The sequence below is a fragment of the Monodelphis domestica genome, chromosome 3 (assembly GCF_027887165.1).
Source record: "Monodelphis domestica isolate mMonDom1 chromosome 3, mMonDom1.pri, whole genome shotgun sequence".
Classification (NCBI taxonomy): domain Eukaryota; kingdom Metazoa; phylum Chordata; class Mammalia; order Didelphimorphia; family Didelphidae; genus Monodelphis; species Monodelphis domestica.
Window position 1 is genome coordinate 217,038,346 of NC_077229.1, and position 24,647 is coordinate 217,062,992.

Consider the following 24,647-nt stretch of genomic DNA (forward strand, 5'->3'; position numbering starts at 1 on the left):
TGGTCAAAGAACTTATAAAGAAATACATCTCTTCCCTTAGTGGGATGCATGACTTTATTGCTTTCACTACTTAGCCAAAAAATATTGTGCTATAAATTGAGATAAGATACTTTGAAGAACTACATTCCAAGTGACCCCTGAACTGAGAAAAGGGCTTAAGACACGCTAAATGTATGTTTTTCTAAGGCGCCTTGAGAGCAGAAGGGACCAGAATTAACTGTGGTTATTACCACATTGCAATTTTGTGTTGCTAAGAAGGAACTAGAAAGGAAAAAGGAAAACATCATTCTTCATGATTATCAGCCTTCAGGGCATTTGTGAAAGATTATAGGATACTCCTGAAAAAACACATGAGGAACAGATGTCAGCTTTACAACCAAGGTACAAACCATTACAAAAATAATTTGTATTTTTAAAATGAACATTTCTGTACTTAAGAGGAAGTTCTTCAAATAGTTCTCAGGTTCATAAAAAATCTTCAAAAAGCACTCTTCTGGATTTCATTAGTAGAGCTCCTTCACAATGGGGTTGTTTGTGGAATTGTGTCCACTAGGGCCAGCTACCCTGCCTGTTGCCCCTTGTAACTGAACGGGTGGAAATTTAAAGCACCAGCACCACAAATCACTCCAAAGCCTAACTGGCCTGACACATTCCTTCATGGGCCGACCCAGAGATCGGATACGGGATTGCTATTGAAACATCCCAAAATCAGACTTCCTAGCTAAAAAAGGATCACAAGATGTTTTGTAAAAGATGCGGGGAAATGTTGCTTGTTTAGCAGATATCCACAGAAGCCTTTTGTACTGGGTAAAATGCATACTCAATTTTAATAAAAGAAGTAGGAACATGCTATCTTCAAATCTTAAATAAAAAGATTCTTGGGTATCATCTGTCAAGAGTGAGTTTTCTTAGACTGACTCAAAAATCAGAATTCATGGTAAAAAAAAGTGTTTTTTAGGACTTGGTTACTTTCAAAATGTTTCTTTATGAGGGAAAGACTATGAGAAATGGGTTAACTTCAAGCATTACGGCTGGTGTCAGATTTTTGTTTAAATTTTGGTATTTGTTAATATTCCTGAAATTAAGACAAACCCATTGGATTAAACCATTGCAATCTCTTTCCTCTGAATCTAACATGTTTTATAGATTAAAAGGATAATTCTGTATGAGACATATTTATTTGAAATAGCCTAAACCAATGATTTCATCAATTTAGGGCATTCTTAACTGATAAAATCATATTTGAGTCTTTTGACTGAACTATAATTCAGAAAACTGTAACACAGGAAATGGAATTAAAAGAGAAAGTAAAGCAACTTAAATAATTCCCTTGCATTAAAGGCCATAGAAATAATATAGTAATCGAGCCAATTTAAGAAATTGAACTGGAATTTTAATTTTTGAACAATTTTTTTTACCAATATTCATTTTTTCCCAGTATGATTTAGACCATAGAATATAAGCTTCTTAAGGGCAGAGATCTTTTCATTTTTGCTTTTGTTACTGACTATATGATTTTTTAATCAAAGAGATAAAGTGATAATGCTATGAAATTTTTAGCTTTAGAGCCCAAATCAGAAATAGAGTAGGTCAGATCTTCTTCCATTGTCAGTCAAGACTAGGATTCTAGTAGCCTTTACATTTGGAGTCCAGACAGCCTAGAAGTAAGTGTTCAGACTTCTGTGAGCTAAGTGAAAGAAAAAGTAATCCTCATTGGGAAGGAAAGGAAAGAAAACTCTTTGGTATGGTCCACAAAGATAATTGATACCTTTTTTCCCAAAGAAAGATCAGGATCAAACTCAAATGGCATAAAATGCTTACTTAATTCTTGACTTTTAGTTCATTGCAAATGTTTTCTTTCCAGCTTTGTGTTCACTGTGCTACTTACTTAGCTGTCCCTAAGTTTGGTTTGTAATAACTGTATTTCAGGACATTTAGAAATATTCCTATTCCACCAATGTGTGAATTTTGTTTTTCATAACTACTTATTTATTATAAGGTCTTTTATTTTATTGGTGGAAGATTGGTGTTATGAGAGTAATAATAGTGATAGTCGGTGGGTTTTTACTGAAGACAAAAAATTGACAATAAAATATTTTTTACAGAAAGAACAGAAGGAAGTTCAGGAAGAGACAGCAGTTGTTGGAACTATCATTTTAAATTTGATTTTTATGTATTGTACATAAAAATATTAACATGCACAAATATTTTAAAAGAAGCTTTATACACAGGAGGAAAACACTATTCTATAACAAAAGTTCTATTTCATATGTGATGTCCTACCTCTTTAAATTGGTGCTGTTCTGTACAGAGCATTTTGGTGCTCATCTTGGGGAAAAAATAACTGGAAAGATGAAGAATTTTTTATATATGGAAGGGGCAGGGAAGGAACTTTGGTTTAATCAAAACTGAAGGAACTGTCTTCAAATAGGCTGTTTGGTTACATAAAGGATAGAAAATAAACTTTGGCATAAATATAAAGACTTATATTCTCCATTTGGTAAATGATCAAAGGATATGAACAGAATATTTTCAAAAAAAAATCCAGTCACAGTCATAAAAAAAAATACTTCAAATCACTAATAAAGGGAAATACTGGAAACTGGTGGGGGAGGGGGAAGGAAGGGTTGTTGTCCATCACTTGAGGAATGACTGAACAAATTACAGTTTACAGATGTAATGGAACATTATTGTATTACTCTTTGGAATGATGAACTTGTATGAACTGAAGCAGAGTAAAATGAGCAGAACTAAGAACAATTTAGGGCAGCTGAATGGCACAGTGGACAGAATGCTGGGCCTGGAGTCAGGAAGACTCATCTTCCTGAGTTCAAAACCAGCCTCAGGCACTTATTAACTATGTGACCCTGGACAAGTCACTTTCCCCTCAGTTTCCTCATCTGTAAAATGAACCAGAGAAAGAAAGGGCAAACCATTCCAATATAAATGCCAAGAAAACCCCAAATGAGGTCACAGAGTCAGACACTTCTGAACAACAAAGAATAATTGAAACAATAACAATTATAAAGATAAACAATTTAAGAACTCCAGTCAACAAAGTAACCAGCCACAGTTCCAAAGGACCCCTGGTGAAGCCTGCTACCCACAACCATACAGAGTCAGGGACTGGGAGAAAGCACACTTTGTTTTGACTATGCATATTATTGCAAGTGTTTATTTTCTTTTTCTTTTTCAATGGGAAGCTCCAGGAGGTGGGAAGAAGAGATAATAAAAGGTTGCTAATTGAGAAAAGTTCAAAAAGAAAAACACACAAAAGTTTAATCACTTTGTAAATTATATAGGATGATGCTTCCTTTTTTAGTGAACAGTGGTTTGTAGGGACAGAGGAAGAACTTGTTAAAAAATAGATAAAATTACAGTTTCAAGAAACGCAGGTGTCAAGGACTTACCTGTTAGAATTATTTCTTTGAAGACTGTAGAGTAGCAGGACCCCGGAGCATTGTGGTCCCCAGGTATTTCCATATCCCTTTTAAAGCTTGAAGTTAAAAATAATTTATTTAAAATCACAAAATTATTTGAAGACTGTGGGGTGATTATATACAAACTGACAAAGGGAAGCACCAGGAGACTCGCTTTTGAGCTTTGAGACTAGTGGGTGTAGTTTTAAAGTTGTTTGTCCTACACTGGCTGAAGAGACACAATGGGTTTTAGAGTCCACCATCATTCTCTAGTGAGTGTGTTACCGGAAGTACATGGTTCTCTGTGCTGCCCCCTCTGTTTTGAGCCGGAAACGCAGAAGGAGCGGAATCTTCTTATAAGCTGATGGGTCGCTGTAGTCATCTGGGGGGCAGGTCAAAGCTCCTCTGCGTTCCGGAGAGAGTGAGTATGATGGGACTTTTGAAGTCTTCTGCACTAGTGACTCCTCCTTTAGGTAACGCTTCTCAGCATCCTTTTAAGGCTAAGTTAGGAGAGATTGCAAATGATTTGTCTACTCACTAGTATAGAAGAGAAGACTGATCTTCCCCCCTCCCTGGAGAGCAGCGAAGAACAATAGGGGGAGCAGTTGGAGAAGCCCTTATTTGACTCGAAACTTGCCATATAGAAGGGTTGTTAGTTAACCCGACCAGAAATGTGCATTGCTCCCAAGCACATGGGTTTTCTGTATTCAGGTGCCTCCAGGTTTCTGTGTTTGCCCAGTCTCCACAGAAGCTGTGTATGTATCGATGGTGAAGTATCTGTGATGTTTTTTCCTTATTAAATAAATTGTTAAGTTTCAAGGCTAGGTGATGTTACTGTGGGTGATTGGTTTTGTGTATAGAGAAGTGCATGGATTGGGGTGGGATTATTTCCCAACCATAGGGTTGCCTCAAGCACTCTTTCAAGAGTTGGAGTGCAAATAACTTCCAACTTTAAGGGGTTCTAATACCTAGAAGTTTCTGGGTAATGTGATATCATAATAATATCTAGCATTTACATAATGTTGTACTGTTTACCAAGAATTTTTAATACTTTTAATCATATTGTTTTATCTTTAAAACTGTGGCACAGGGGCTTTTATTTCTTTTTTTTTTTTTACATACGAGGACACTGAGTCAGACAAGTTAAATGATTTGTTCAGAGTGCCTGACTAGTATTAAAGGTTACATTTGAACTAGGGTCTTCCTGAGTCCAGATCCAGTGGTCTAGCCATTCATTGTCCCACTAGTCTTGCCTCCAGACTGGTCAGTCAGCCCAAAGAATGAGTAGATGTCTATATACCCCAAATAAGAGAAGTGAGGGATTAACAGTGTGGGCAATTAGCTCAGAATTCCTTTTTTATTTGCATATAATCTTCCTCTTTTGTTTTTCTTTTTATATGTAAATGTTCATTTTTGACATGTATACTTAATTATTAAAGGAATAAATAGAAATATTCCCCACTCGTTTTACATCTTTTTTTTTTTGGCTTTTAAATTGTCTCATCCTGGCAATTTTTCCTTTTCATTATTTTGCCTCCTTTTGGTTGCCCTGTCACCTTTCCTAGTCTCCATTTAACTGGGACCAAGGGAATTTGGGTTCATCGAAAGCCTTTTCAAAGGTAAACAGTGTCTTTTCCCCCTCCCATTCTGTTACAGCATTGAATTATGGCTCAGACTATTTTATTCTTACTTGATATGCCTTTCCCCACCTCCCACTATATAATTTTTACTATTCCAACTTTGTTCCTATACATGCACCCACGCACCTGAGAGATGAATCCTTGCCTGTCATGGCTGGCCACCTGTTAAACTCGTTTTTGTTTTCCCCTTTCTCCCGTACCAATTCCATTCCCCCATTTTCTTCCAGGCTTGTTGGTTCAGGTATGAAGTTGATAGTACCTTCTTAGATCCATACCAAAATATACAATGCTGAGGTTGAAATTCTACAGTGATTCTTATCGCCTTTGGTTCCAACTTTGTAAATTTCAACTGAACTCGTAATTCTAGGGCAGCAATATAACATGGTGGATCAGGAACCTAATTTAGGTCCTGGCTACTGCTGATTGTCTGAATTTCTATTTGATTTATACTTTCTTTTGGTCCAATATTACCTGTCTAAAATATAGATATGGTTAACTTGAGAGGGATTTACTTAAAGGGATTGTTGATTTTATGTGCTTTTGTTTGTTTGTTTTTAGACTTAAAAAACCTTGGGGAAGTGACTTCTCTGGGTCTGTTTTCTTTCTGTGTAAAATGAAAGGTTGGACTAGATGGTCTCTAAGAGCATTTAATTCTATGTCTCAATTCATTTCTGTGACAAAATAGTTCTACAGGAGCTAGCTAACCTAATGTTATATTTTAAATACTAGTTTGAAACTGTGGTATGTTATAATTAGCAATGATAATAATAAAGGCACTTTAAGATTTGTTTGTTTTTGCAAAGAAGCCACTGGATTTTAAGTCAGAAGACCTAAATTCAGTTCCTATCAATTATTAGCTATATAATCTTGGACAACTCTGTCAAACCTGTGTCAGTTTCCTTGTTTGTCAAATGGCAATAATAATATCTGGTTGCTTTAAGGATCAAATGAGAAAATGCATGTCAAACTCTTTGTAAACATTAATTAGGCTGTAAATGAGAATCATTATTGGAACATAGCACTAAAAGTACTATTGTATTGTTATGCCACGTCAAAATGAGAAGATTCATATTTATTTTATATGTGAATGTCTACATAGAGAGAGTAATTTATCAATAATTCACAGGATCTTAGGGGAAAACTTTTCTAGCCTAGTAGGGGAAAAGAAAATTGAGTCTTTTCCCTACTCACTTCCTATACTGGAAGAAAAAAAAGTAGAAGGAAGAGTGGCCTATAGTAAAGGTGAAAAAGCCTCTGTGTATTCTTTCCAACCAGTTCTCACACCCAGTTACTAAGCTGTTTTACAAAGGTTATATTAACTTTGCAAAGGGTATAAAAGTATAAGTATGTCATTCTAATAACCCATTGCTATTTTTGTTATTTTGTTGTAAATATAAAATATATTTAAAGGTTATACATATTCCACAACTGCTTTTGTGTATTGATAAACAGAAAGAATAGGTGGTTTCCAAAAATATAAGACAAAGCATCATTGAGAAATTTTTGCTATATAACTACTTAAACTTATTGTGTATATATAAAATGTACTTCAAACTGTAAATACAAATTAATCTTTGCTGTTGATGGAATTGACAGATTCAGTATACTGAACTTGGTAGCATTATTAGTGGAAAAAAATATTCAGGAAACAAGGTTCCTGTCCTTGAAGACTTGTTAAAAATAGGATTGTGGTGATAGATGCCTACATGATTAAGCCAAGAGTTGAAGCATTTTTCATTCTCTTTCCAGACATGCTACTAAATTTCTGTCCAATTTTCCTGTATTTGAAAAAGATTGATAAAAGAAGCAAATGGTTCTGATTTTGGTTACAGGGGAAAACCTATTATTCTGGGGTGTACTGTTCAAGCTCAGATCTAGTCCCTAGTAAAAATTAATTCTGCTGTCTTTCCCTCTTTAAATCTTTTACATCATTTGGAACATGGTTACTTATATACCTGACTTACCTCTCCATTGGATTATAAATTTCTTGAAGATAAAAATTGCCTTTAAAGGTGTATGTCTCTCATGCTGCATAGTATATGCTTATACTATATCATATTTATATATCTGGTTGAATTAAATTGATTTTAAAAATTTAATCCATTTTATGGGCAGTAGTAAGATTTGAAGCTAGAATGAATATTCTCTTAATTGATGCTATGTATATGTGTCAGTCTCTCTTTCTCAACACAGATCCAAAATTAGATATTGGAAATTATCTTACAAAAGACAGTGTTTCTCAGAATTCTTATTGAATAGGCCTTTATGAGAAGATGAAAAATTCAGTTGAATATAAATGTTGGAGTCTTTTTTGATAATCTAATTCGACGTGTTTTATGCTAGCAAGCCACTATGAAATTTGTCAGCATTATAATTAAATTGTATGTCACCACCAACATCCGGCTTAGTACTGGACATATAATTGTCACTCAAGAAATAATTATTAAGTTGAATAAGAACTTAGTGGTAGGACTCTAGTTTACCCAGTTTGAGGATAGAAAGTGAGTATTTTATAATGTTTCTCCAGTTGTAACTTAAGATTGAATGATTGCAATAGCTATTAATTCTAGTGATTGACACTACCCCCGTCACCCTCCCAATTTCATGATCATTTTGTGAAACTGGGAGAGCTTTGTCATTCATTTTGGGTTTCACATGTAATCAGTGATGGATGTGGTTGTACTTTCTTATAGGCAAAGCGAAGGCTGGAGCTAGGAGAAAGTGGTCATCAGTTTCTCTCAGATGGTCTAAAAACCCCCAAAGGCAAAGGAAGAGCTGCAGTAAGAAGCCCAGATAGTCCAAAAAGTAAGGAAATACTATTTGTTGTTCTTTTTGGTATAGGACTCCCAATTTTCACAGCATGTGGCTGAGAGTACAAATTGTGTTTCATTCTTTTTAATCTCTATTTCTATCCTCCCTTTCTTCTCCCCCAATTTTCCAAGTAATACCTGCTGAGTTATCTGTGCATGGATGCTATTTGCAAGAGCTTTACTGCAGTGTACAGTTTCATTTTTAACCTAAATTATAAAATCTGTTTGGCACTGTTCTGTAATCAAATTTGATTTTATATAATTGATGTTGAGATAACCAAATCAAGATGAGCAATTCCTCACACATTGACTGTGTAACTAGGTAGCATTCGAATTGATTAAGAACAGGAAAGTTAAAGTAGTGATTATTACCTTTGTGACTGGGGACAAGTCACTGAGGTTGTCTGTGCCTCTATGGCCTCCTTCCTAAGTTGGCCTTGGTTGGATCAAGATCCTTCTACTTGTCAATTTCCACCCATAGTCACCATCTCCATCCCCATCACTTAGTAGGGAGAAAGAAATATTGTGCAATCTAGGGAGTGACTCAGGAGGTCCTCTGTAGAAGCCAAGTTGGCTATTGGTTAAATTGAAGAAATTTCTCTCTCTCTCTCTCTCTCTCTCTCTCTCTCTCTCTCTCTCTCTCTCTCTCTCTCTCTCTCTCTCTCTCTCTCTCTCTCTCCCCCTCTCCCTCTCCCTCTCCCTCTCCCTCTCCCCTCTTTCTCTCCTTCCCTCCCTTCTTCTCTTCCTCCTTCTTTCTCTCTTTCTCTCTCTCTCTCTGTCACTTAGCTCCCTCCAACTTTATTTTCCTTATACATAAAATGAAAAGTTTGGATTACAGTAAGCCCTAATGTTCCTTCCAGTTTTATTTACATCAAAGATCTTGTCATCTTCATGATGACACTCAAATAATATTTAATATAAGATTGACTTTTTGCTACCCTGTCTCTTTTTCCCAAAAACTTTACTATGTGTAACTTGCTTTAAAAAATTTTTTTTAATAATTCTGTGCTTTAGATGCTAACTCATGTGCTGGAATGGGAAAGAAGGCTTGCTTCATTGCAAATGAACCCTTCAGTTCTTTACCTTCACCCCCATCCCCTTCCCGCTCGGTTTTTGTTTTTCTTCAAGCTCCAAAATCTCCCTCAGAAAAAACACGGTATGATACGTCACTTGGTCTGCTCACCAAGAAGTTCATTCAGCTATTGAGCCAATCCCCAGATGGGGTCTTGGATTTGAACAAGGCAGCCGAAGTGCTTAAGGTGCAAAAGAGGAGGATTTATGATATCACCAATGTGCTGGAAGGCATCCACCTCATTAAGAAGAAATCTAAAAACAACGTTCAGTGGATGTGAGTATCAGTCCCTGACGGGGGGGGGGGGGGGGGTGTAAATAGCTTTTATAAATGGCAGCAGCTTTTCTTTCAGAGGTCACTTCCCCATTCATATCCATATTCCATTTCTTTCCATTCCTCTGATTCATTGTCTCCCTTCATCTGCTTGATTCCTTAGCCTAAGTGATCTTAAAGTTAAAAAAAAAATGAGCTTTCGTTTGAATAAAATAATTGATAGAAGAGCTTCTTTTTGAACAGCTTAAAGTAGGGAAATCTTTGAAATAAATTCTGCTGTATCAAATACCAACCAGGCTTTATTTTTGAATGACAGGTGATTTTGTGTGTGTGTGTGTGTGTGTGTGTGTGTGTGTGTGTGTGTGTGCTTGCATATGTGATCCATGAGATAAATTCACAAATTTGTCCTTTTGACATTCTACAAATAGAAGGAGGAAATAAATTGTGGCTTGTCAACTAGATATACATCAAAATAAGCAAGCTTACCTCATTATCCAATGATTCCCGTGGCTTCATTTAGGTCTTTGTCTTCATTGTCTGTATGATTTTGGCCAGAATCCATTCTTAATGCCTCAGTTTTGTTATCAGTAAAATGAGAGAGATGACAACACTTGACATATGTGCCCATCTGACAGGGCTATGTGATGACTAAAAAGATGGTGGTCACCTTTGGAAATTCTGGATAAAACACCTGAACAGAGAAGAAAAGCATTAAATTATTTTAAGCACAAAGAGGGAGGAATTAATTTATTATCTGGTGGCTTTATAAGACAATGCTTCAAAGATGATATTCTGACCTCTTCCTGGTGCTTGAAAGAAGTTGGAGCAGGAAAACATCTTTGTCTATTTGACAGAAAGTAGGAAATAGAGAGAGAAGAGATCTCTTGGGTATCTTAATATCTATTGCCCTTGTACTTCTTTTTCTTATTAATTACTAGTGATGAAAGCTTCACTCATTTTCTTGGTAGAACAGACTTTGTAGAATATAACTTAAGAGTTGGAATCATTCAGTTTTTATTTTGAGTTTTTTGGCTTACTTGCTCAAATAATCTCTTGCTTTCTTTTTCTTTTATGAATGTTTATTTCTTTAAAAATGTTTTTAATTTGTTTTTTTTTTAATATCAAATTTCCACATGAGTTTTGTGAAGTTATATAATCCATATTATATGATATGAAGTAAGTGAATAATCTCATAAAACCAAAACCCCAAAACATATACCCAAATAAACAAGTGATAAATCATATGGTTTCATCTGCATATCTACTCCCACAGTTCTTTCTCTGGATGTGAATAGCGTTCTTTCTCATAGGTCTTCAGAATTGTCCTGGGTCATTGTATTGCTGCTAGTAGCAAAGTCTATCACAGTTGATCATTCCACAATATTTCAGTTACTGTGTACAATGTTCTCCTGATTCTGCTTATTTCACTCTGCATCAGTTCATGTAGATCTTTCCAGCTCTTTCTGAAATCATCCTCACAATAGTATTCTATCACCATCATATACCACAATTTGCTTAGCCATTTCCCAATTGAGGGACATCCCTTTAGCTTCCAATTCTTTGCCACTACAAAAAGAGCTGCTATACATATTTTTGTACAAATAGGTCCTTTCTCTTTTTTTTTTTAATCTCTGAGGTACAGACCTAGAAGCGGTATTACTGAATCAAAAGGTATGCATTCTTTTAAAGCTCTTTGGGCATAAACAAATGTTTATTTAAGTCAGGTAGGTGTATCCTGATTTCCTTTGAATTCAGGCCTTCTCTTGAAGGGAAAATATTCTCAAAAAAGATAATCATCTTGTTTTTGTTGTGATGTTGCAGTGAAAACTATAGGATTATATTTATGTAAACATTTTTACAAATGTTCATTTAAAATTTTTCCTTTTCGATGTATAAGTTTTCTTCATACTATATTTCCAGGGATGCTTATAAAATGAACACTTTAATTCTGCTCCCAGCCCCACACCACGGCCTCCTGAAGTTTTATGAATAGTTGTGCAAAATAATTTCTGTTTGAATTTCTAGGGGCTGCAGTCTATCTGATGATGGGGGCATGCTGGCTCAATGTCAGGGTTTGTCAAAGGAAGTGACGGAGCTCAGTCAGGAAGAGAAGAGGCTAGATGAGCTAATTCAAAGCTGCACCTTGGACCTTAAGCTGTTAACAGAAGATTCAGAGAATCAAAAATATCCTTTACTTTATAGCCCAGCGGGTTGGCTTATGCCCATTCTAGAGTTCCAGTAAGACACTCTTCTACCTTAAATCTAGCTTTATGCTGAAGATTTCTTCCAATTTAATGCAGAAGTAACTGTGCTTCTTGGGGGAAGGGAGAGAGAGACAGAGAGAGGGGTTCTTTCTTGTCCAGTATTTAACCTGATTCAAAAAATCAGGTTAAATATGTAAAAAATATTTTCTCATGATCCCAGTGAGACATAGCATGTATGTTTCTTAAGAGAAATTAGAATTCTTTTTGGAAACATTCTGTTCACAAGTAACTGTGACCTGCTACTTCACAAATATTTTTATAGTATGGGGTCATGTTATTATTAGACACTTTTGCAACATTATTAATTTTACTGACAACTTTGTGTCAGATTAATCTTTAGTGTGTTTTATAAAACCTGACACTGTTCAAGCTGTAGATTCCTCTTTGCCTTCCTAAATATGACTGGGTTTTCCAGCCAAAAAGGACTGGGAAAGGCATCAATCCCAAAGTTGCCTTTTGAAAAACAACAGCGTCATGGAGGGAAATCCCAATTCATGTCTCATGAAAACTTGTTTCTTATGTTTCTGCATCTCAAGAAAGCACAATTTATTGCTTCCAGACTTAGCCAAGAGATTTTTTTTTTGACTCACTGGACAGAAAATTTTTAGCGCCTGATTAATTGAAAGCAAAATTGATGGAACTTTAGTTGTCCCAAGATTTTATTCAACGTAAGCTTTTTGGTTATTTGACGCTTAAGTTTTGTCACTAGAGAAATAAAGCATTACAGTGTATATTCCATGTTATAGTCACATTGAACTGTTATATTTCTGGGCCTTACAAGAAAGTTTTATCTCTATTACCTTTTATCAAAACTGGCAAATTTTAATTTTTCAATATAGAATAATTTTGAACAAGATCTTGATAGTGATTTGTTTTTTAAATCAGCTTGACCATCACTAATTCAATTAAACATTTATTGTGTGCACTGCATACAAGGTCGGGTGATTATTAGTAGGCTAGAGAATAGCTGAGCTAGTTCTGTTGGCAATAATGACCAGTATGGAGTAGCCCCCTCTAAGAATTGTTCCCATTCTCTGTCTTTTTTGTACCAAATCCCAGAGGAATCACTTGGTACCTGATGAACGGTTTTCTAGCACACGTGATAGCTGCATTGTCATCTTCATCAGCCTTCTCAGCATTTTATTGTAAATGTGAAAGGCTCGCTGCAGGTTGCTGACCTTAATGGAGCAAATTCAGGAATGGGCCAGAGAGAATGACCTTTCCAGTTTATAGAATTAAAGTGTGTTTGTACAATTCACTTCAGTTTTCTATTCTGTTGCCAGTTTTGTACAACTTGTTGACAGATGTGTTGAAATTTCTTTTCCTGCAGCATATTGAGTAATTGTGGATGGGGTTTATTTTAATAAGCTTTTATCACATGTGGCAGTAAAAATGAGCTCCTTGATTTTCTCTGGGCTAATCAGACCTGGCCAGCATAAGAAAAGAGCCCAGGGCAGACACAGGACCACGCTCACAGCCGAAGCCCAAGCTGTCCTTCCTGGGGTTTCCTTTGCTCTCTGCTTAGGATGTGCCCCCAACTGCTATAGCAGAAATTTCTCCAGCTCTCCCATCATCTTTCCTCTCCCCCCATTTGTTATGGGACTCTCCCAATCTCCCCAAAATGGCCTTGCATCACTGGTATAGCTGGAGATAATCCACTCCCCCCCTTCGTTTTTCTGAGACAGAAATTATATTCTTCCCACCTACAACAGCAACCAAGAAAATAAGTAAACTACAGAGTACAAAATCAAGTTTGTAGATTGAAGAAATCTCTTGCTGAGATAGTAGTAGTCTAAGTAAACCTAGGCAGCCTTCCAAACAATTCCCAGCAGTGCCTATTCATCCCGGCCTCGTTCACCCTCAGTCTCCTCTCATCAATTCATTTCAATGAAAAGTGATTTCAAGGGTCCACTCTGTGCAGGGTACTGTGTTACACCCTGAGGGAAATAGAATAAATAATAAGAAATAAAAAGTAAATGAATAAGATAGAGTCACCACCACTGAGAAGTCCACCATGTAGTTAAATAGTGTGTGATGGGACATAGACAAGGCCTATAATAATAATTGACATGTGATGAAAGTATTCAAGAGATGCAAGCAAAATGTTATGTGAACACCAAGAAGGAAAAGATCATTTTGTACTTGGAGGAATCAGGAAGGCCTTTGTGGAAAAGGTGGCATTTTTTTTTTTAATTTTAAACATTATTTTATTTGGTGAAAAGGTGGCATTTAAGATGGCTTTTGGAGGAAGGAAGAGAACAATTTCAGCATGAAGGAGAAAGGAGGACATCACAAGTAGAGAGAACAACTCAAGGGAAAGCTAATTTTTTTTTAGATGAAATTCTACTCCATCGCCATTTATCCTACCCTTGTGAACCTCTAGGCCTGTCACCACTCTACCCCTTTCTTGACTCCAAAGCATTGTACCCCAAGGATCACCTCCCAACAAGTCCTTCTCCACCCATTTGGAAAGGCAAGTAACAGCAGTACCCACTGGGGTCCAACTAGCTGTTCATACCTGTCCAAGTCCAGCTGCCAGCTTTGCCTAGTTATTAAGGTAGTTTGGAAATTTTTCTAGAAAAATTGGCTAATCCAGGCTAACTGATATTTTTATCATCTTACCGCATTTTATTTTTTATTAGAGCAATGTATCTTATACTGAATATTGGTTCTATGGCAGAAGAGCAAGAAGGACTAGAATTGGACTTGCACAGGGACACAACCAGAAAGTGTCCATTGGAACCCAGGACCTCTTGCCTCCAGGCCTGGCTCTATACTCACTGAATCACCTTACGCCCCCATACCAAGCTTTTCCCCTACCACAGTTCCCAGTGGCAGTGGCCAGTAAGCAAAGGATCATTTTATCACAGCAAAGTCTTTGAAACAATTGTGAATGAGCCAAGGAATAGAGCCAGTCTAGATGATCCAAGGACCAAGAGAGATTCATCAATATCATTGAGCATATAGGGGGCATTTTACTTTTTGGAGATTTGGTTTTGGTTTTTTTTTTAATGGTTATCCTTGCCAATTTATGTCAAGATTTCTTTAACAATAATCACGTTAGCTTATGTTACATATCAAGATATCCGAAAAATTAGTGGCCTTAAAGACCAAACTGTTATAGTTGTGAAAGCCCCTCCAGAAACAAGACTTGAAGTGCCTGATCCCCTAGAGGTAAGGATGAGACTTAAGATTCCTGTTGTTACAAAGCTTTCAGCTATAAATATTTTCTGAAACTCATGAAATGGTAAAATTAAGCACATCATTTTCTCCTGAATACTTGCTATTTCTCTTGGCTTGCGGAAGGAGGTGTGAATTTGTGAATTTGTCTTGGGGGTTTTGTGAGTTAACCAATAATAATCTGTCTAATATATTTTTGGGGGACATAGTCATTGCGGCAATTTGTTTTGCTCAACACTGCATATTTATTACAAGAGGTTTTTTTCTAGGGAGGTGCAAGTGGGAAGTAGAGGAAATAGATTTTTTTGGATTTGTTTTCTAAAATTAGAACAGAAAGAATTGTTTTGTTCCTTTAAGGGCTTTTAGTTCAAGGGTAGATTTAGTTAAATATTTGAAGAATTACAGGAGTATTTCCTCTTGTCATGAATATTAACTAAATCTACCCTTAAACTAGAGCTTTTTTTTTTTCCTATTTCTTGGGATAATTTTTAAAAATTTAATGACAATGCAGAAGCCAAAATTTCAGAAAATGAATACTAAAAATTGTTTTTACATGTAAATGGGGAAGTGTAATAAAACGAATAATGATAAAAAATTTGTGCTGTGTTCTCTTTATTGCCCTTTGGTAATACCATCCCTTGCACATTTAGTATAGTTGATCCCCATTTTAAAGTGTCATTACTATTGACATTTTTGATGTAACACTAATAAGATGGCCCTTTTAATTTCGTAATAAATAAATGATGTGATGGGACTTCAAAATAGAATTCTACAACTTCACTAGTGGCACATTTTTCAAATGCCTTGATAAACCCTGAAAGAGGTGGAGTGTATATCTCAGTTATGTTGATCACCTCAAAAACATGCTTATTGGCAATTACTCTGCTTCTATGATGAAACCATAATGAAGTTTTAGCAGGGAAAATTTCCTGAGTTCCGTCTCTTACAATAGACGTCTTTTTATGTATTGTAGAGCCTACAAATACATTTATCAAGTAACCAAGGACCCATTGAAGTTTACCTGTGTCCAGAAGAGAATGAAACACACAGTCCAGTAAAATCCTACAACCAAGACCACAACGGAAATATTCCCAAACCCAGTTCCAAAGGTAAAAATCTTTGAATTACATCACTTAGAAACTTAATGTGAAGATTAATGCATTGAGGACCCTGTTCGGGATCAAGATTATAAGTCTAGGCTTAAATAGAAACATTAAAATATCCTTGTTTGGTTGGTTTTTTAATTTATTTTTATATATAATAAAATGCTATCATTCTTATTTATTCAGTCGAAGGAATTCTAAATTAAATCTTCCTTATTTGGACAAGAGGGAATAAAAACTTCCTATTTTAAAAAGTAATTTATCTGTTATACTTGAGTATGTCCCTATTTGCTATGGTAATAGGGGTCTGAAGTTTCAAGAGGGGGGGAAATGGAAAAATTATGCCAGCAGATATTTATTTTTGAGAATTTGATTCCCCCCTCCAGGGGAAATGAGAAGATAAAATAATTTCTTTTGCTTATTTTAACTTAAATAATTATATTTGTTATAATATTTATAATTAATTATAAAATAATTATTTCTTCTGAACCATAACCTTTTCATTATCTCCTCCTTGTTTTCTTTTTACAAATATAATTTTTCCATCATCTTTAAGAATAATACAGCCTATACTTTTGTTTCCCCATATAATTAGTTCATGTAACCAGAAGCTATGCCAGGTTAAAGTTTGACCCCATCTATTCAGCTCCTTGTCCTTTGTCCTGCACACATCTTACCCATCTTCCTTTCTTATTTGAGACAAGAGAAAAGAATCCCACCTCCTTGTTTTTTACATAAAACCATGGTGTGCCATCACAACACACATAAACTAGATGTCATAGACTTTGCTTTAGTTGATCATTTCCTGCCAAACTTGGCCACAGCTAGATGGAGGTAGACCACCAGAAGTCAAGGCTGCTGCCTCAGAATCCCTGAAAAGGTTCAAGTATACTCCAGGCATCCCTTCCACATCGCAGCTTTCCCCTTATAGTTTTGATATATCATGAATTGGCATAAGAAATTAAATGAGTTATTTGGGGAGAGTTTTGTGGAAGCTGCAAATGACACAGAAAAGGTTTAGAAACTTAGAAGTGCATAAAATTTATGTATAGTGTTGTATGGTATCAATTTATTTTATGTTTTACTGCCATAAATATATGCAATTTTTTAAAAAGTTAAAATAATATCACTTGGCACTTGTTTATATGGTTATATGATTTAGGGTTTCAACTTTAAAAGATTACTCTATGGTAAAAATGAATAATGTGGAAATAGGTATCAAATGATAACATCTGTTACAAGCCAGTGGAATTGCTTGTCACCTTTGGGAGGGGGGAGGAAAGACGGGTGGGAAAGAAAGTGAATGATGTAAACATGGAAAAAAATGTGTTTTTTTTTTAATTAAAATTTAATAAAGTTCAAATAAGCAAAAATTAGTTTATAGAAAGACTACAAAAGTCAAAAAACTTTATGCAGCTTTCCAGATCTGTGGGACGCTGTGCCTAACACCTGTAATGTGGAAGGGATCCTTTGTAATATTTCTCCTATAAGTGAGGGAGTTCACTTCCTCTCCCCAACCTTGGAACTAAAATTAGGATGACTGAGTGTTGTCTACTGTGTTGGGTGCTCTTCTGGGTGCTAGCAATAGATACAAATAAAGAAGTCCCTGCCCTCAGGAAGCTTCCCTACTTCAAGGACCCCCACTTCCCCACACACACATACATATGCATGCACACAAAATAAATAAAGCAGTTTTTATTTTATGTGGAATTTATACAAATTCAGCTTCCCAGGGGACAGGACCCTTTGCCCAGGCTTCCTCAGTGCATCCCCCAGGTCTGGGGACCTCTGCCCCAACTGTGGGGTCCCAGAACCATGCAGGGGAAGGAGAGGGCTATAGAGTGATCCCCTCATAATGCAAATAGTGTTTTTAGGAGAAGGCTCACTTCTCTGGATTGTAAAGTACATACGTGCAGTCACATATGAAAACAAAAGTTAGTTTGGGACCAGGTTATAAAATGTATTCAGTGCCAAACTGAGGAGATTGTATTTAGTCCTGGAGCTAATAGGGAGTGGCTGAAGTTAATTAAGGAAGGGAATCTTCTGGCCTGTCACTCTAGGAGTGTCACATTGGTATCAGCGTGGAAGCTGGACTCAAAAGGAGGGAACCTCAGTCAAAGGGTAATTAGGAGACTGTTGCTGTAGTTCAGGTACCGAGGGATCGGGGCCTGAAATTTCGGGGTGATTGTGGGACAGGAGAGGAGACATTCAGGACATATCCTGGAGATAGAATTGACAAGACTTGACAGAGGATTCGATCTGCAGAGTCAGTGATGACTCTTGTGAATCTCCATAACCAGAAAGATAATGATGCGCTCAGCAAAAGCAGAGAAGTCAGAAAAAGAAAACACTTTGGGGAAAACACAATGCGTTCTTTTTTAGTTCCTCGTTCTTTTTTAGTCCAGGAACTGGGCTTTCCGGCTTGGAATGTCTTCTAGGCAGATGCCAGCACAGGAGGGCAGCTCAGGAGAAGGGTTGGAGCTTGCTAGGTGTAAATCTAGGACTTGTCTGTGTAAAAGTGATCAGGAAATCCAGAGGAATTGTTGAGGTTCCTGAAAGAGTGTGTAAGGATGGAAGAGGGCCCAGCTCAGAACCTTGGGGGAGCCCAACGTGGTGTGCTCCAGTGTTTTGACGCCAGCTTTTAAAAACACACAGCACATTTTTAAGTTTAATTTGTGTTATTGTTTTCTCTGTCACCTCTTAAGTTTAGACCATTGAGAAAACAGTGAGTCAAGCACTGGCTTCTAAGTAGCCTTTGCTGTTTCTCAAGCGACAAAAGCTCACCCTGGAAATGTCTTCATGGGCTCTGGTGAGACTGTAGGGACTGGCTCCATCCGGCTCACTGCTGCCTGCCCGGCAGGGGCAGTGGGCTAGCAGAGGACATGCTGAAGGAGTAGCCCGGGCAGACAGGCAGAAGAAGAGCGGAAGTACCTGGGGACAGAAGGGGATCTGTGGACAGGTCAGTGAGGAAGAGAAGTTGCCATTAGATGGACATTTAAAGAGATCACTAGGAGAGAGACAGAAAGACAGACAGACAGAATAATTTCTATTTGCTGAAGACAGAAGTCTCATTTAAAAGGATAGGCAGTGAGATGGCTTTCTCTAAAACTGGCTGGAAAGGGTGAAAACTAGTTTGAGGGGATTGGGGAGAGGGGTGAACCTGAGCATGTTTATAGGCAACAGGAAAAGGCCCCATAGGAGAGGAGAATGAGGCAGGTGAGGGGTTCCCAATTTATATGGAGAGGGGGGTTGGAGTGAGGAGAAAATAGAGGGTGATGCCCAAATAGGCTATAGAAAAGAGGCGAGAAGAGAGGTTGTGGCAAGTGGCCCCAACTAAGATCGGTTTCATCTTTAATAGAGGCATTTTGGTAAACTCCAAGTGGCCTTGGAATCGGAGACATCTGGATGTGAATGTAAAATTTTTGACTAGCTGTGTGACTGAACAAATTACTTAACATCAGCATCTGTTTTCTTAACTATAAAATGGGGTGCTAATAACACCTACCTAAAGACTTTTTGTGAAGCTACTGTACAGAGAGCTCACCGTTTGCAAATACCCACCATTAATAAGTTGGTCTCATGTGCTAGAAACAAAAGATCATTGTGATGTAATAAGGCAGTTCTTTTTCAGCAGCATCTGGTGCCTTAGCAAACACAGTCCTCCTTTCAAAGGTCAAACTTCATTTTTTCTTGGTTTTTCTCTTCTCCTTTCCATCTTACTTCACAGACGTGGCCTCCACCAACTCAGGACATGCTGATTGCTCCATTTCTATGGCAAACCTCTCTCCTTTGGCTTCTCCAACTAATCTGCTCCAGCAGACTGAGGACCAAATTCCTTCAAACCTAGAAGGACCGTTTGTGAACTTATTGCCTCCCTTGATCCAAGAAGACTACCTTCTAAGCCTTGGGGAAGAAGAAGGCATCAGTGATCTCTTCGATGCTTACGATTTAGAAAAACTTCCACTGGTTGAGGACTTTATGTGCAGTTGATTATTTTGTGTTCATTGTCTCTCTATATAAACCAATATTTTTTTATCACGGAACTAGAACATCTGTCCTTCAGTGTTGTCCCTTGCCACCTTCTTCCTCCAAGAATATTATTATGAAGTAAATGACAACTTCATAACCAAGCTGACATTTTACTAAGTTTTTTTCTAAACATTGAATAAGCGCACAGCGGCAGGCTCCTTTGGGAAAGCCTCACTTTTTTGCCCTAGGCTCCAAAATCTCGTGGATGAAACAGCAGGTGGGAATGTGTGCAATCCGGTTATCACATACCTTGCCCTCTCCTGCCCACCCTTCCTTCCCAGGTGGCCACCGTGCCTGATGGAGAAGGGCCAGAACGCCACATGGTCCACTTGCAAAACAGCAATCTTCCTTAATAGCATTTCAAGCCGTGCCTTCTGTGTAGAATGCATGTCTTTGGGGTCTGCTAATATGGAATGGAACTGCAGAAAGCATAAACTTGAAGTCATGCAAAAGTATGAAATGGATTTCTTCAGCTCTTCCTAGGAATATTTAAATTGTGGTCCTAACTTGGTTTTAAGCTATGTTCTGTTTGTTTGACATGAGGTAAGAAATACTAATGCCCTCTTATTATGCCTTTGGTTTGAAGTGTTCCATATAATATGTTGCAACTAGAGATGAAATGTATTCAATTTCTGCCACTCCAAGCAATTGCGAATTTTCAGGTGCTCCCATAAAATCCCCATTTTATTTGTATCTTTAAAGTTTATTTGTAGCACGTGCCCGCTTAGGAATTCCTGGTGGGTTTTTTTGTTTTGTTTAGTTTTTTTTGTTGTTGGTGGTGGTGGTATTTTTTTTAACCATTTAAGCCTTCCTGTGGCACCCATCACCATTTCAATTTAATTGTTTACTTTGAAGCAGTTTCTGCTAATTCCTTCCAGCTTGGAGTAGAGCTGGTAAGAGCTGCTGCTGCTGAGCAAAGTTTCTAAACCTGTGTGTTCCCAGTGCTCTACAGGTCTTGTTTCACGTCGGTCCTTCCTCTGGGGGACGGAGGACCGGGGGTGAGTCAGTATTGGATGCTGACACCTCGGGCCAGCCGCCAAAGGGGAGCGCCACGGTCATGGACACAGCACTTCTAAGTGGTGGGTGAGAAGGACGTCTTCGTTTCGGGGTCTTCCGTCCGCCGGCGACCACAGGAAAGGGCTCTCTCGCATCACACTCAGGGACACCGCTCCAAGGGATGGGGTCAGGAAGAGACCTCGAGGAAGGATGCTATTCCCATCCCAGGAGGCCGAACAATATTTACTTTAGCTAGGAAGTAATCACAAAAGGGATTTGGTCCGGCAAAGCTCCGGTCCAGCTCCGATTCTCTCTTACTTGTGAGGGAGTACCAAGGACGAAAGGGAGTCGAGGCAAATCAGGCAGTATTAGGCGAAGATGCGGCAGGATTCTTCCTATTTGTTCTCAGGGAATGGTGTCCAAGTTTGGGGGGGCGGGGGGTTCTGTGAGCTTCATTTGGGTGACTCTCCAGGGATGCTTTCCCATCTCCAGATGGAGCTTCACAGCCAAACTCTGGTTGGGACTCCTTCCTGGCTCCAGAAGGCCCAAACTCCATTCCCTGAATGCCGAGGACGCTTCCCATCTTCAGGGTATTGGGGGAAGGGGTCATAATGAGGAAGAAGCTCAGAATGAACAGTTAAATTGATACTTTGTATGCCTGACAGTGCTGAGGCACGTGGGCACTTAATAAACACTTGAACAAAACAAATCCCTTGGTCAGTTTTGAAAAGAACCTTAGCTTGGAGTTGACTCTAGACAGAATTCCATAATATGCAAAGCGGTGGTGGTGTCATCCGAGGGACACCGACACCTTAAAATACTTGTGTACATGTGTGGGGGGTGTATTGGAAACGGGGGAAACAATTCAGAGCAAAGATGCCCCACCTGCGTCATGCGTCGCGCCCCCAACACACCCTGGACCTGGTACAGAATGTTTGGTGGTTGGTACTGCATAGAGAGGAGGGGAGGGCTAGGGGAATGGGGTGGGAAGCTTTGTGTTAAGTGCCTACTGGAAATGCACTGTGGGGTTTTTTTTTCCTGTAAAGGAAACCATTTATGCCAAGCTTTTTTCCATATACCATATTTATCTCATCTGGTTAGCTGCCTCTGCTTCCAGCTTTGTGTAATTCTCTTTGCCAGCAGCGCAAAGCTGACTTTTTCCCAAAGTTTAAACAGTGAGTATCACCTGACTGGATTGTTTATTTTTTTAATCCTTTTGGTAATAAAATACCATATTTATTGTTTTGAAAGTAAGAGGAATCCTACTATGTCTTAAGAGTTCCTTTGTGTGTAAGATTTCTTTCCAATTCATGGGCTGTACACGGATGTACATGTTTTTGTTTGCAAGTTGTTTTATCATGATCATCCTATCTGGCACACAAAGTGGGTTAGTACTACAGTATTTTGTATTATTTACTTCTGAGTACTCTGTATTGCAGGTTTTCTGGTACCCTTGAGTTGCTGCTATAAAAACAAAAGCTCACATCTGAAATGGCTAAAAGTTAGGTTGCTTGTGTGTAAATTCTGACTGAGTGAGCCTTAGAATATAAAATTGTATAAAGGGCAACACATTATGAGCTGTCAAACAGTGTTAAGTGTGTGTTTATATGTACAAATATGTGCATAGTGAAGGTTTTATTTAAGTTGCTAATGTAGTCTACTCACATTTTAGTCATCTAGCCATTTTGTATAATAATAGAAATTAATTTGTAAACACTGCCAGAATATTTTCTAGCTGGTTTGTAATTTTTTGAAGAGTGTTTGGTTTGGTTTTGTTTTTGTTTTTTTAAGATGTAGATCTGTAAATAAAATTGCAGTATTTAAAGCTTTAGCTCTATGGAAAAAGAAAGAACTAAATTCCAAATGAACACACGAATGAGGAAGGAGGAATGTATAGGGAGAATACAATGGAGAATGGGGGAAAAATAGAAGTGGTCAGGTTGTGAATTTTTTTTAATAATTTTTTTTTTGCAGAGGACATACCATTTTGTACAAAGTAAACCCTTCTCCCAAAGAAGGACTAGGCAAAAATACTAATCAATTGAGCTTTGTGTTGTATGTTAGTTTAAAAAAGGTAATGTGTAAAATAATGTAAAAAAAAAGTTTAAAAAAAACACTTTTATGATGGATTTTGTAAATAGATTTGTTACAGGATGACCTGTTCTCTAGCTGTGATCTTACCACTTCAAATGGATGTAATTTGAATAAATTTTGTATGGTAAAGAATCAATAAAACAATTTTTTAAGAGTTTAAATTTGTGAATGGATTTATCCTTTTTAACTTCTCTTTAGGACATTTAAGATTCATCTCTAAAAGCATTACTATGTTTCACATATTTCATGGTCACCTGAGTATATTCTAAGATCTTTGTTTTCATCAACATTACTTTTGCCCTCTACCCAAAACTCAAACATATCCTTAATATCAGACATGTCTAATGATCCTGAATCCCATGTGCAATGCCTTCTCAGGTATTTCAGTCTCTTCAGAAACAAAACTGCCAAAATGTATAACCTTTGCTCCAGGACCACAAAATCAAAAATGAGGCCATCTACCCAATGGTCCCAAGGACAGACCTTACTTTTTTGCAGATCCAGGCTGAACCACGAGTCCTGAAAATAAGGCCATCTACTTACATGGTCCTGAGCTAACAAAAATTGATGAGACAAATTAAATAAATATTACAGAAATGAGTAGAGCATTTAAACAATTCAGTCACATGACAAGATGGCAAACGGCATTTTTTCCAATCCCTGCTAATTCTCAAACCCTCCTCCCAAAAGGAAATGCAATTATGCACAACAAATAAGGCAATTATAATTGTCTCTATGGGCCTAGAACCTAAGAAGCCTAACAAATTTCAGCCTTAAAAATGAATGTTGGAGAATATTAATCCCTAACCTGCTCAATTAGCACCCCTCTTACCGCCGTCCCCCAAGACTTCACGGTTCAGCAGGGCACGCAAGGTTTTGCTCTGAGACTCACTGAGAAGTTTCCCTATTAACACATCCTGGCACTGCCCTTACCCCACCACTCCACAACAAGCAGCAGACTTCAGTTCTGCCCACATACTTATAGAAGAGAGACAGGCATTTGGTACAGTCTCAGCCTGGGGTGGCAGCACTCAGAAAACTAGGAAGTGGAGGGGACTGAAGCAGGATACCACTGCCTGTTTGGGCTCCACCAAGCCCAAAGGAAAGGGGATTGGCACCTAATTGAGGCATCTTCCCCTTCTCCCCTAAAGAAGTCACTTGGGGCAAAAGTAGCCCAGGGAAAATGACTGGGGCTGTCAAAAAAAAGGAAAGAGTCAGAAAGTGAGTGATAGAAGAATATAAGGCTAAAAGACTGAAATGACTAAGTCATAGGAAAGAAAATCATCAAAAACCTTAAAACACAAAGCAGATAAGCCAACTGGGAAGATAATAAAAGGGAATAGGGGCTCCAAATCATCTAAAGTAGTCTAAATATCCTTGAATAAATATTGCAAAGCAAATCGCAAAAAAACATGAAACCATAGCTGGATATTTCCAAAAGCTACAATAGAGAAACAACAATAATAAGAGTGGAACATATAGCCTACTCAACAGAAATAATTACCCTATAACAGAAGAAATACAAGAAAATTGCCCATAACTGATGACACAAAAAAGTGTCAATTGAAAGAATTCACAGATTATATTACTTGGCTTCTTAATGAGTTTGGAGAAGGATCAGAAAGGTAAATAATTTTGAACTAAAAAAAAAAATCCACAGTTGTCTCCAGAAAAACACATACTGAAAACTCCCAAGACCCAAGATAATGATTATATTTAATAATTCTAATGATGAACAAATTCCACAAATAACCAGAAGTATTATCA

The 24,647-nt window shown here is 37.6% G+C and overlaps 1 protein-coding gene across 6 annotated transcripts in view; it reads left to right on the forward strand.

The window, feature by feature from the left end:
* The window catches only part of E2F3 (E2F transcription factor 3), an 85,275-nt gene extending 62,234 nt beyond the window's left edge, over window positions 1-23,041 (forward strand). For 3 of the 6 annotated variants that reach the window (XM_056823492.1, XM_056823495.1, XM_056823494.1), the window contains exons 2-7: window positions 7,753-7,864; window positions 8,884-9,217; window positions 11,240-11,398; window positions 14,538-14,652; window positions 15,632-15,767; window positions 19,489-23,041. In XM_056823492.1, coding sequence (XP_056679470.1) covers window positions 7,753-7,864; window positions 8,884-9,217; window positions 11,240-11,398; window positions 14,538-14,652; window positions 15,632-15,767; window positions 19,489-19,751 — 1,119 coding nt within the window. In that variant the 3' untranslated portion in view covers window positions 19,752-23,041. The remainder of the gene's footprint in view (window positions 1-7,752; window positions 7,865-8,883; window positions 9,218-11,239; window positions 11,399-14,537; window positions 14,653-15,631; window positions 15,768-19,488) is intronic. The other 3 variants (XM_001366874.4, XM_016431752.2, XM_056823493.1) reach the window with 2 other exon arrangements.
* The last annotated feature ends 1,606 nt before the right edge of the window (window positions 23,042-24,647 follow it).